The sequence below is a fragment of the Equus quagga genome, chromosome 13 (assembly GCF_021613505.1).
Source record: "Equus quagga isolate Etosha38 chromosome 13, UCLA_HA_Equagga_1.0, whole genome shotgun sequence".
NCBI classification, from domain to species: Eukaryota; Metazoa; Chordata; class Mammalia; order Perissodactyla; family Equidae; genus Equus; species Equus quagga.
Window position 1 is genome coordinate 1,732,575 of NC_060279.1, and position 13,205 is coordinate 1,745,779.

The 13,205-nt window shown below is 53.8% G+C and overlaps 1 protein-coding gene across 6 annotated transcripts in view; it reads left to right on the forward strand.

Moving 5' to 3' along the window:
* Positions 1–267: 267 nt before the first annotated feature.
* Positions 268–13,205, forward strand: part of TMCC2 (transmembrane and coiled-coil domain family 2) — a 35,531-nt gene continuing 22,593 nt past the window's right edge. The window contains exons 1-3 of one of the 6 annotated variants that reach the window (XM_046683653.1): positions 268–612; positions 698–1,040; positions 11,879–12,415. In XM_046683653.1, the coding sequence (XP_046539609.1) occupies positions 834–1,040; positions 11,879–12,415 (744 nt within the window). In that variant the 5' untranslated portion in view covers positions 268–612; positions 698–833. Of the gene's footprint in view, positions 613–697; positions 1,041–2,020; positions 2,105–11,878; positions 12,416–13,205 lie in introns of those variants that run through there. The other 5 variants (XM_046683655.1, XM_046683651.1, XM_046683654.1 and 2 more) reach the window with 5 other exon arrangements.

The following is a 13,205-nucleotide window of genomic DNA, read 5'->3' on the forward strand; positions in this document are numbered from 1 at the left end:
CATCGGCTGAAGCCGCGTCCCGGGCTGCCCGCCGCCCCTGCCTCTCCTCCGCAGTCCGCCCTCCGCAATGCCAAAACGCAGCCGCAGAGCCCTCCAGACCTCTCCTGGGGCACCGCGCGGCGCAACCAACCCTAACAACGCGGCCGCGCGACGCCCCCTCAGCCCTCTGGGCTTCCCATTGGCCCGCTGCCGTTGTCACTCTCTCCTTGCCTCGCCTTCCCCCTCGCGGGCGGAGGCGCCGGGCGGGGTAGGTTGCGCGCTCGCTCGCCGCGGGCTCGGGCCGCGGTCGCGGCTTTGCAGCAGGCGGCGCGGCGGGCGGGCGGGAGCGGCCGGCCCATGAGGGGCGGGGGCCAGCGGCAGGGCCGGGGGCCGCAGCCGGCGCTGAGGGCGGCCGACGAGGACCTGCCCGGCCGGCTGCCCCAGCCCTGCCTCGCCCAGCAGCCCGGCCAGCCGGGAGGGATGCTCTGCGCCGCCCCGCTCTCCTCCGCCCTGCCCATGCCCTGGAGCAGAAAGTTTGGGGGCCGGGGGCTGTCTTCCTCCTCCCGCTCCAATGACTGCCCAAGGACTCCTGCTGCCCAGCCTCGACTGTGACCTGCCTCCGCTCCCCAGGTGGTAATGAACTCTTCCAAGCTGTAACCAAGGCTCCCCCTCCTCGCCCCCCCATCCTCCTTTAAAAATATTTATTTTTTAATTCAAGAAATTGTGATCCGCCGACTCCCCTCCTCGTTCATGATGTAGACCCTGGGCCTCGTTTCTGAGAGTAAGAGGGGGTGCGGTCTCCCCCAAGACGGCGCGCTGGAAGGACAGAGTCCCCTTGCCGACCCACATACACCATGAAGAGGTGCAAATCGGACGAGCTGCGGCAACAGCAGGGCGAGGAGGATGGAGCTGGGCTGGAAGATGCCGCTTGCCACCTGCCGGGCGCGGACCTCCGGCCTGGGGAGGCCGCGGGTGCTAACTCCGCTGGCGGGCCAACTTCAGATGCGGGCACTGCCGCGGCGCCCAATCCGGGTCCCCGAAGCAAGCCTCCTGATTTAAAGGTGAGCGCAGACCCTCCCCTGGCAAGCCCAGCCGGCGACTTAGTTTTCCCCGCCCTACGCAGAAGTGCTGTAATAGGATAAAAGTGATAGGGAAGCCAGGCAAAGGTCAGAGAGAATGACGGATGTTGGGCCAAGACCCTGGGCTGGACGTCAGATACCGTTTGTGCCTCTGTCTTTCAGCTCCCTTTCAGGCCTCTGTGTTTGTTCCTCATTATTCAGCAGCCCTTCTAGTGACTCACCCATTCGAGATGGTTTGAATAATGTGTGTGAAGTGCTATTCCCAGACAAAGGGCTGGAGAGACCCAAGATGCTAACTGAAAAGTTGACATCACTTTCCGTCCTGTAAGATGGCAGGGGAAGAAAATTGCTGCTTGGGAGGCCAAGCAGAGGACCATTAGTTTCCTTTGCTGAATGGTTTCCTCCTTTTGGGACCTTCCTGGATGAAGCTCAGTTTGTCCATCGGTGAAAGGGGAGTGTGGATTTCTTGCCGTTAGGTGGAGCCAGAGGTTAAGCTAGCGCTTGGAGATCCCTGCCTGCCTGCTGAACCAACCCCTAGGGTGGAGAACTGACAGGTGGCCAAGCCGTGCTTGGGCTGGTTTGGGGCCTCGGTTCAAGTTGCACACATGCTGAGCTGGCAATTGGAACCGGAATCCGAAGGAGCCGATCCCATGCAGCTGGGAGTCCTTTATTTTCTTTCTTGAGATTGCTGAGACTGTTGTCAAGCCGCATTGAATATATCTCTATATTAATTAAAACAGCGCCAGCATAAATAATGCACCTTTGCTGGAGCTGCCACAGGGACTGCAGGCTCAGGCTTCCCGAGCCGCCTCACCATGGGGCTGACCAAGTTGTCAGCCCAAGGAAGGAACTTAGATGCCTTGGAGATTGATGCCTCGGGGAGATTTTCTCCGGAGAGGGTGCAAGGTCTGGGCTAGGGGAGCGAGAGGACTCCGTTAAATAAAGCCTGTATCCTATGGCAGCAGCCACTAAGGAGCTAACCTGAATAAGCCAATGACATTCCTCGTTTGGCCTGAGCAGCTCAGAGTCAGGAAGTCAGAGCGCAGGTGAGTGTGCTCTTACCTGTGTGTGTTACCTGTCTGTGTTCCTTGGGGAGGCCGGGGGGGTGGACAGCTGCCTCCTTGGGTGTACTTTTCAAAACTAAATGTGACCTCTGGTTCTGTTGCTGCCCCTTTCGGGGGTTGGGGGCTAGCCTGGGTTTAAAGATGTGCTCCGTTGGGTAGTTCTGTGCAGGAAGCTTACACTGTAGTCAGGCCCAGGGAGTCCTCAGTGCCCCGCCGTCGGGTCTGAGCCCACCCTGTGTGGTTTCTGTTTTAAATGAGATGGTGAAGGGGAAGGGGTGCTCTTAATGCTGACGTGGGGAGGGGGCCAGGTTTTTGCTGCAGACTTCAGCTTCATTAGATACAGATGGGCCGATACAGATGGGCCGATACAGATGGATCTGGCCAGCAAACCCTGATTCCTTGACCAGATGGGACCGTCGCCCTGAGTCCATGAGAAGCAGCCTTGGAACCCCCGCACTCTCCAGCTCAGGGTGGCAGTGGGAACTGTCGGCTCCATTCATTTCCACCTGCTGTCTTCATGAGGGAAGGTGGGCTGGTTGTGGTGTGGGGTGGGGATTGCAGTGTCTTTGTCTCTGAAAATAAAGCTGCTTTGAGAAGCTCGTTCATCTCCACCTTCTGATATCATCTCTCTTTTTTTTTTTGGTGACACCCTCATTCTGGTTGGGGCAGATATAGCAACAACAAACAGGGCCGTTTTCTGTTTATGTCTGTTAACTTTATCGCATTTTACCAGGGTAGGGACTTCAGAACCAGACATGAACTTGGGGTCTATTGCAATTTGATTTGCTGTGTGATCTCAGGCAAATCACTCAACTTTTCTGAGCCTTTTTCCGGGGAAAGGGACTGGGAATATTGAAGAGTGTCCAAACTTGTTTTCTAATCCTGGAAAAGTTGTTTTCCAGTGATGGAAAAATTCCATAATTGGCTCTGAAACTGGGTGGAAGCTGACTTGTTTTAGATTTGATGGCAGCACCAGAAAGGAGCAGGTGGGGGCCAGCCCGGTGGTGCAGGGGTTAAGTTCGCATGTTCCGCTTCCATGGCCCGGGGTTCGCCGGTTTGGATCCCAGGTGCAGACCTATGCACTGCTTGTCAAGCCGTGCTGTGGCAGGCGTCCCACATATAAAGTAGAGGAAGATGGGCACGGATGTTAGCTCAGGGCCAGTCTTCCTCAGCAAAAAGAGGAGGATTGGTGGTGCATGTTAGCTCAGGGCTAATCTTCCTCAAAAAAAAAAAAGAAAAGAAAAGAAAAGAAGGGGCAGGTGTGATTTCTAACACCCTCTACTCTAACCCCACCCCTTTGCTTGACGTAGGGAGACCAGCAATTCTGGCTTGCTTTTGTTTTCAGTTTAAACTTTGGAGATAGGAACTTTTGGTCCCTTAGTCCTACTTCTATTTTCTTGTGACAGCTCCAGGCTTTGTGACGGATTAAGTGCATGGGAAGAAATCATCTTGAGAAAGTAGCAAAAACATAAGAGGCTTATCTGAAGCACCTCCACAGAGGTAGGGGCGAGAGGAGAAGAGAATTTTAGTCTTTGCCAAAGAGAGCTGAATGACGCCCTAACAGTGGCAGCCAGGGGTTTCCTGGGCGCCTGTGGTCTCTCTCCGCAGTCCCTCAGTGTTGTGGCATCTTACTTGGCACTGTAAATTTCTGCTCTGGGGCCAGGGATCTGTGATTATTGGGGAGGGCCAGTGGAAAGAAGGGAAAAGTGTGAAGCCGCAGTCTTAAAGGAGCCGTCTCAAAACCATAAGTGAAAAATAACCTGAAGATGGACGTTGCCCCCCAGGAGGCTTGTGCAGGCCCTCTGGGGGCCTTCTCAGCAACTCCATACACTTGACGTGCGCTTCCGGAGGATCTCAGCAGACGCTCCTGCAGTGGGAGCCCATAATCCAGAGTCACGTTGGAATCATTCTGGAATCCAGAGTCCAGCCTCTAGGGGCTCAGATTCCTGTTTAACCACTTGAGTTCATGTCTTGATTCATTTGTCATCATTATCCAGCCCTTCGCTGCTACCAGCTTCCCTGTCAGCTGGGAGGAGATGCCAGGACTGCTGGTTGCAGAGAGTCTTGGCTGACCAGAAGTACCCTGGAATTCTCCAGCAAGAAAACCCAGCTGCAGGAAGAATGGGAGTCGGGAGGGGCTAACGGGAAAACTGCAGAAAGGGACACAGAACACACGGTCTTGTTAAAGATACAGCGTGGTGGATGCTGCTGAGGCCTGGGACCACTCACGAAGCTAAGAGTCAGCTGGTTCTGTCCTGATGCGTTTTGGAGCCTGGAGGCAGGGGAGGAGATCTGCGACCTCACAGCCTCTCCGTGCAGCTGGAGAAATTGAGCCTTTCCTGAAAGGAAGGCCTGGGCTCTTCCCCTGGACTTGCCCTGAGCTTCCCTGTCCCTCACAAAAGCCCCTGCAAATAATTTCCCTAGGGGTTTCTGGCCAGTATTGATGCTTTTTCCCGGAAGAAAAAGGGGGACCTCCAAATATGTTATTCCAGTCCTGGTTCAAAGTGCTGTTGACTTCGGGCTTGGGCTCCAGCTTGTGTTCTTCATTCACGCTACGCGTGGTCTTCCTGCCTGCTCCGAGTGGAGATCAGGAAGAGCGGTTAGAAGCCATCGCTGAGGGGAAGTCACAAGGGAGTCCACTACGAGTCTCCGTGCCGGCTTACAGCCTGTGCTGGTGATCACAGGGGCTTCAGCCCCCGTATGAATGGCCTGTGTAGAGAGCCCGCTGGAGGAGGGATCGTGGGTCACGCAGGAAAGGCACTGTTTTAGACTAAGGAGTGTGATGCGCCTATGAAAGTGTCTGAAAACACATGTGTACAGTTTAAATAACAATAGCAAAACAGCAGGCCGGCCGGGTGGCGCAGTGCTTAAGTTCACACACTCTGCCTCGGTGGCCCAGAGTTCAGTGGTTCAGATCTCAGGTGCAGACCTACATACTGCTAATCAAGCCGTGTTGTGGCAGCGTCCCACACAGAAGAACTAGAATGGCCTACAGCTAGGATACATAGCTATGTACTGGGGCTTTGGGGAGAAAAAAAAAAGAGGAAGATTCGCAACAGATGTTAGCTCAGAGCCAATCTTCCTCACCAAAAAGCATAAAAAACAAAACAAAAACTGAAGGTCATAGCTTCTAAAAAAAAAAAAGGGAAAAAAATAGCAAAACAGACACCCCATCTACCCACTTCCGAAGTCAAGGAAGAGAACATTGACATTCCCAAGAAGCCCCTGCTTGTTTTTCTGTTCTTTTGTTGGTTTGTTTTACCTTTTTTGTAAGGCCCAGTGTTTATAGTGCCAAAATTTATGGGTTTCAGTCTCTCCACTTTTTCAGTGGAGGAGAAGACAAGCTACTTCATAGGGATGTGGGTGGGATGAAGGAGGGCGTGTGTTCCAGGGCTCTAGGGGAGGGTGTGATGGCAGAGTGTGGCTCTACGTGGCCTTGCTGCATTATAAGGCTCCTCGTTCTACTTCAGAAGTGATGTATTCAGGCTTGAAGATTCCTGTAGTCTCAGTGGGAGCTGGAGCCCTGGGACAGGTTTCTTCAGGGGAGGTGGAATTGAGGTAGAACTAAGAACAGGGAAATGGGATACGAGTTCTTCGGCCACGGGTACTGCCCTTGCCTCCAGGGGAGCTCCCAAACAGGACGGAAGACTTGCGAGAAATCATCCATCAAGGGACAGTAAGTTTAAGGGTGCTTGGAGCATCATGTGATGGAGTCAGAAACATGGGCTTAATCAGAAAGGTGTCCTGGGGGAGTGGGCTTAGAGCACAACATTGAAGAAAGAATGGAACATTAATTCCCAAACAAGAGGAAAGGGGCTTTCTGAGTGGGGGAAGTGAAATGCAAGCGCCAACTCTTTTGTAGGGCCTGTGTCCTTTTGGACTTAAGCGGCAGTTGTCCTCCCAGCCCTGTAAATGGTCAGGAACAGTGGAGGCGCGTGGAGAATGCTGAGGGTGCCGGTTTCTATCCCGCCTGCACCTCCTGTGAGGTGGGCCGAGGCCCTGCGGCCTGGCACGGCCCCGCTCCAGCCTCCACCTCCAGTAACATCAGAGCAGCCCTGTGTGTGGGCGCGGCGGGGCTGATGGCCCCTGGGAAAGCATGTGGCGGCGGAGCTCTGTGTCCTGCCACACGCCTGGTTCCAGATGAATTCCCAGCTGCTCTAGTTCCAGTGGGGACTGTCTTGCAGGCTCAGTATTTACAGAATGTGCTTCTTTTTGTGTATTTAATTGTGTCTTAACTGAAATCTCATTAATAAGAATCTCTTCCTCAACAAGGAATTGAAACATTCCATAGGACCTGAATTTGGGGCTGAAGTTTAAAGAAAGTGTGGCTCTCAGGCTGGGAAGAAGGCTCAGGTGGCCTCTCAGTGGTGGTCTTGGAGGCCAGTTCAAAACTCGTGTCTATTTTCATCTCTCTTCTAAGAAATGGTGTCTCCCTTGGAAATCCTCATAGACTCGGAGGGTGCTTTCTCAGAACAAGGGGCTGTGACTGGACAGGGCCCACCTTTATCAGCCAAACACTTAAGCCTCTCTCCTTGGGAGACGTTAGAACAAAGCTGTTGAGGGATAGCAGGTACGTTTTGTGATTGTGTGAGAAAAACAATATTTTACTTTTCAAACCAAAAAGCTAAAGGCTTCCTTAGTCCAGGCAAGTTAACTGAGTGATGACCACTTGGAAAACAAAGCTGCCGGTATGGACACGAGCCCTGACCTAAGCTGTGTGTGAAGACCTGAACACACTCGGGCTCCTGGTCTGTGTTCATCTGTTGCCAGCCAGCTCAGTCTCGGCAGCTGGTCAGACGGCAGCCTGAGACAAGGGCTTCAACTGCAGTGGACGGGTCTGGGGTAGACACGAGAAAGCTGCTGCACTGAGCATTTTAAATCTTTGGAAAAGGTAGTTGTCGAAGGATTGAATCACCTTTTTAAGATGGTTTTGTAGACTTGGATAGTTTCCACTCAGAAAATGAACGCACAAATAGTGAGGTGGCAATCGCCTTGTTTGTGTTGAGGCTTCTGCCAGGTGGTCTTAGGGACACAAAGATAGAGATGATACAGCTCCTGCCCTCCATTCGCTCCTATCCGCATCGAGGCTTCCATCCATAAGCAGAGGAGAAGTTGGATAACAGTTTGAGAGAGCACTAGAAGCCATGTCACAAGGCAGGACGTGATTAATTGCAGGATGAGTGGTGCAGATAATGAGCTCGAGTGCAGAGCCACGTGGTGAGATCTGCAGACTGGTGTGGTCAGGGGGCTTTGCGCAGGGGGGGGGGGGGGGGGGAGGGGGGGGATGGGTGGGATGAGAAGACGCAGAGAGAGGGCACGGTGTGCAGGTAACTTTAATAAAAACGTTCCACGCTGGCATACGTCAGTTGGTTCTGCCTGAAGACCCAGTGGGCGCGGTCACTTTCCCGACTTGCATGGGCTCCAGGCAGAATTGTCTAAGCAGGAAAGGAATTAAAATAAAATTGGGGATGGGGAAATCATTTGCCCCTGAGTTGAGATCTGTTTTTTAATGTCAGCTGTGATGCCAGGGAAGAAAAACATGATTCCAAAAATCTTTCATCACTATGTTTCTAACAGAAGCCCCAAACAGGCCTGAAGAGTTGCAGCTGTTCACTCCTCTCCATTGTGTGGTCGTCAGCGCCAGACCTGGGGTGATGCTTCCTCTCGGCTCCAACTCAGGTTCCCCACCCAGAGCTTCTTAAGGACAACTGGAGACTTCCGCAGTCACTTTGTATCCCCAGAGTAGGACTCTGTGGGTTTTCACAGCGATTAGCTCTCTGATGCTGGCCCTGTTTCCATAGAGACCCTATAAATAGAGGCACGTTGGCGACCTAGGCTTGCTAAGGCTCACGGTGACCCAGTCACCCCACTGAACGCTCCCAGCCCAACCAGTGGTGGGCAGAGGGAGTGTGAGACCCAGGTGGGAGGAAGGGACGTGCAGTCGGCTGCCGGTACGATAATTAGCTGTGGGTTAGTGTGACTTTTTAAAATCCTTTCGGCTTTTCTGGGAGTTGTTAAAAACACGGGGACCTGTAGGAATTAGAAGCCGCTTTAGGCTATTTTTAACCAGATGGTGCCAAGACACTGTACCCTGGAGCGTTTTACTCATGCAGCTGTGTTTGCAGATTTTGGAGCAGACTTCCCCTTCTGGGGACCCACACCCAGGGGGGAAAATGGAGGAAGCCCAGCTGTTCAGAGACCACAGGCTTCTCAGGAAGGAACCTTCGGAAACCATCTAGTCCACTCTTTCTTCCTGAGAGAAGGAGGGTGCCCAAAGAAAACGGGTCCTTCCTGCCCTCAAAGGCAGCTCCAGGCGGAGACGCAGACTCCCCTCGTTTGCCCCCCGGGTGTCGGCCCCTGACCCCCCACTCTCCTTTCTGAGTGGCTCCTGCCTCCGGGCAGTTCTGGGACAGTTCTTGCTTATTCTTGTGGGTCAGGAGGGCTCTGCTTGGGTCCCACCTCTAACTCTGAGACATCTCCACTCTCTCTTCCTAACACATGGTTTCGTTTGGCCAGCAAAATGGTTTCTGGCAGCTGGGGAAAAGCAAAAGTCAGTGTGGAAAAGCAAGTGACATTTAGTAGCTGGAACCGGTTAGTCAGAGCAGGTGGCGCTTCCTGCTGCATTGGAGGCAGTTCCCTCAAGCTAGTCACCATGGCTTTCCTCGTTTTCCAGAACTTGTGGCTGGTTATGTGTATGTGATGAGGTTTTTTTTTTCAATGCTTACCATGTGATGTCAAAACCCCTTAACCGTCTCCTCCTGGACACCACGTGCAGAAGCAACCTGGCCGCATGTCACCCTATTTTCTCGCCTGCACCTTGTAAGTAAGGAAGAACCCCTTCGTTTGGAGCAAGACCCCGCTCCCCCCATTCTTCTTTGTCGTCTTTTTTGGTCTTTCCCTCGTGCCTGCCGTAGACTGCAGCAGACTCGTCAGAGCTGCTGGGGCAGAGGTTCTGCGGTCACTTGAGTCACCATCCCTGGCTTTCCTTCACCTGCAGGACAAATGGGGAGGTGGGAAATGAAGGCCCTTCTTGGTGGTTAAAGGTCTTGCCCAAGCCCCACAATGTGGCATGGGCAGATCCAACGCTATACCTCAGGGACCTGATGCCCCTTGGCCCAGGCATTTTTGTTTTGTTTTAATCCTGCCTTTGATAATGTTCTGGGACACACGTCAATACTGTATCTACTTGAGTCTTGGAATTAGTGTGTGAGCCAGTGAAGGTAAATTAGACTAGAAGTTGGGGGTTCATCTGTGTGACTTAGATGAGCCACTTAACTGTGCTGGGCCTCAGTTTCTTCATCTGCAAAATGGAGTCACTGATGCTTCATCTGTCCCACCCTCCCTCCTGAGGTTAGGCTGGCGTCAGGCTAGAAGGACAGCATAAATTGGAAAGTGCTTTGAATAATGCTGTTGTATAACATTAGAAACATTAGAAACAAACTGACCAAGGATTTTAGGCTCTAAGGCAATATGGCAGACAGTGATGGTTGCTGTCCACAGCACCCTGCCCGTTTCCCGGGGCTGAGGGAGGGGAAATGCCTGAGAGCTCCAGGACCTCCGGGGAAGGCTTGCGAAGGGTAGCTCTTTATCTGTGTGGATACGGAAGAGAGGCCACAGTGCAGGAGAAGCCAGGTTAGGAGAGGAGAAATCGGCCTGGGATAGGATGCTAGGAAGACAATTTGCAATATGGACTGTGACCATTTGGTAGAAGCAGCTGGGCAAATGCCAGAGCCAGCTGGCCCCTCCGCGATACCTGGAGGGAGGTCTGGTATCAGCTCGGGTCTGAGATTGTGTAACTTATTTGGTGTGTAAAATGGGTGATGTAAGGGTCCCACCTACTGTGAAGATTGTGAGGGAACTCCAGTGAGGTGAAAATGAAAATCCTAAACTTTTATACAAATACAAGAAAGTACAGTAACATCCAGATGTAAGTGCGGCCGTCTACACAAACAGCGCTGAGGTGTGAGGTCACAGTAAGAGCCGGGCCAGCGAGTTCGGAAGACCTGAAGATGTGTTTTTCTTGGTTGCTGCATGGGCTAAGTTTTCCGCTCTGTAAGTTTGTTTCTAGAAACAAAGGAACCCAGCACGTGTAATTTGGAATGTTTTTAAGTGGCTGAGGCTGCCTCATGAGTTTATGGGTGGTTCCCACGGGTGAAGACCTGCTGTGGCGCACTGCGCCCCCCGCGCTGGGTTCTGAGCTTCCCTCCCCGGTCACAGAGTGTGGGTTCTCACCTGTCCTTCCAGGTCCCAGCCCTCCTCCCGCTGGCCCTGACACCTGCCCGGGGGCTCAGCCCGGCCGCATGCGCCCGCCCGCTGACCGAGGCAGCTGTCTGGATGGGGTCGCACGTGGTTCTGCCAAGCACGGGCAGGCCGGCCGCCCTTCTCTGAGCCGTCTTGCTTGGGGAGCCCGTGCAGAATCTCGGCAGCAGAGCTGAGGCGGGGGGCGGGGGGCTGGGGCTGGGGCAGCCTGGGCTCCAGGGCCTCCTCAGTCTGTTCCAATTTGAGGGGAAAGATGCCCGTGTGGGTAGCTGTTCTGACATCTATGCCAAAGAAGTGTTCACGTCTCTGCCTGCACTGCAGGGTGCACCCATGGAAGTAAAGTTTATTCATTTATTACGTTTACCAGTGTGTTATAAAGGGTACAGATGAACAGCCAGATAAAGAGGTACATAGGGCGAGGTCCAGAAGGGTCCTGAGTGCAGGAGCTTCTCTCCCGATGGGACTGGCGTTCACCACCCTCCTGTCACGTGGATGTCTCCATCAATCCGGAAGCTCCAGTAATGTTTATTTTATTGCCAACTCTATCAAGAATGTGATTGGCTACAAATATCAGAGTGTCATACTAGAGTTGTGTAGACACAGATAGGTTTCTTTCTTTCCTGCAGCAAGAATCCCAGGACACGCATTCACAACTGGTTTGGTGGCTTCACAGGGCCATCAGGTTCTCAGGCCTGTCCTGTGTTTGTAGGCCTTCGTCATCATGCCAGTCATCTTGTGGTTGCAAGATGGCTGCTGCATCTCCAGGCATTACCTCCACGTTCCAGATGGGGAGAAGTATGAAGGGCCAGTACCTTTATCAGGAAAGCAAGTGTTCCGAGAAACGCTCACCTTGCTTTTCATTGGCCAAAACTATACCATGTGGCTATTCTTAGCTGCAAGGGAGTCTGATGAAGCAAGAATTTTTAGCAAGGCTCATTAGGACCATGCAGTTTGGGTGGTAAGGAGGAAAGGGGAATAGATACTGGGTAGGCAATTAGCAGTGTCTGCTACAACAGTATAACCTGCATGTATGACCTGATTTTCCCAGGCAGTGAGGCATCTTTGGAAACGGGGGGCCTTGTGGTCTGAAAGAGCCAGTGCAGCTTGAAGGGGGACCTAACTTAGAAGGAGGGAGGGCCTGGGGGCAGGGGAGAATCAGTCCAGAGGGATGCAACCTCGCAAGCCGAGTGCTGCCAGGCCCCAGGCCCCAGCCTGGCCACAAGGATATCGTGACCAGTGACCTGAACCCCCTTGTTGATTGGGAATGTCCTGTGGGGAGCCACGGGGTGCATTTCTTTGGGAATGAAAAGAGTGGGTCTGGGCTGCCCCCTTCTGCAAGGTGACCTTTTAGGTATGACGGGCCATTCACAGGGATCATCCAGATTCAGACAGCTGCAGTGGCGGCAGGGACCTCCCGAGAGCAGACCCCTCCCCCGCCCCCAGCAAGGGGCGTCTCAGAGCCCTCCACTCACCAGGCTCTTCATCTCTCCCCTTAAGAAAATCCAGCAGCTCTCGGAGGGCTCCATGTTTGGCCACGGCCTGAAGCACCTGTTCCACAGCCGCCGCCGGTCGCGGGAGAGGGAGTCCCAGACGTCTCAGGATTCCCAGCAGCAGCAGCAGCAGGGCCTGTCTGACCATGACTCCCCGGACGAGAAGGAGCGCTCCCCGGAGATGCACCGCGTCTCCTACGCCATGTCCCTTCACGACCTGCCCGCGCGGCCCACCGCCTTCAACCGTGTGCTGCAGCAGATCCGCTCCCGGCCCTCCATCAAGCGGGGCGCCAGCCTGCACAGCAGCAGCGGGGGCGGCAGCAGCGGGGGCGGCAGCCGGCGCACCAAGAGCAGCTCCCTGGAGCCCCAGCGTGGCAGCCCCCACCTGCTGCGCAAGGCCCCCCAGGACAGCAGCCTGGCCGCCATCCTGCACCAGCACCAGTGCCGCCCCCGCTCCTCCTCCACCACCGACACCGCCCTGCTGCTGGCTGATGGTGGCAACGTGTACCTCTTGGCCGAGGAGGCCGAGGGCGTTGGCGACAAGGTGAGACCGGGCAAGAGCAGGGCCTTTGGCGGGGGGCGGGGGGCTACTCAAGAGGCAAGAGCCGTCTGCTGAGGCATGTCTGGACCTGGGGAGCTGAGCTGGGGGCCGTGCCTGGTGGGGGTGGACGCCCCTGCCGCCTGCAGAGCTGTCTGCCTGGTTGAAGGCGTCAGAGATAGACTAAGCCAAAAGCAAGAGATGACCCCCAAATGGCTAATTTCTGTTTGTTTAGGAGTTTGTATTTCAGAATTGTCTTTTGCTCAGGCTGATGTTGGTGTTGGTTTGTTTTCCTTAAACACGCTATCAAGAGGCAGTGCCTACAGTAGTTAAGAGCACAGATTAGCACCAACCCTGGTTCTGCCACTTGCGCTGCATCAGTCACTTAAACCTCTTTGTACCTCAATTTCCCTGACTGAAAATGGCGATAATGGGCCAGCCCGGTGGTATAGCAGTTCAGTTCATGGGCTCTGCTTCGGGGAACTGGCGCCAGTTCGGATCCTGGGTGCGGACATACACACCACTTGTCAAGCCATGCTGTGGCAGGCATCCCACATATAAAGTAGAGGAAGATGGGCATGGATGTTAGCTCCGGGCCAGTCTTCCTCAGCAAAAAGAGGAGGATTGGTGGCGGATGTTAGGTCAGGGCTAATTTTCCTCAAAAAAAAAAAGAAAAGAAAAAGAAAATGGCGATAATAATAGCAGAGTTGTAGGATTAAATGGGTTCGTATGTGTAAAGTACTTGGAATGGAGCCGGCACAGTATCGTTTTTGTTGTTAACAAAGATAGGGGAGGG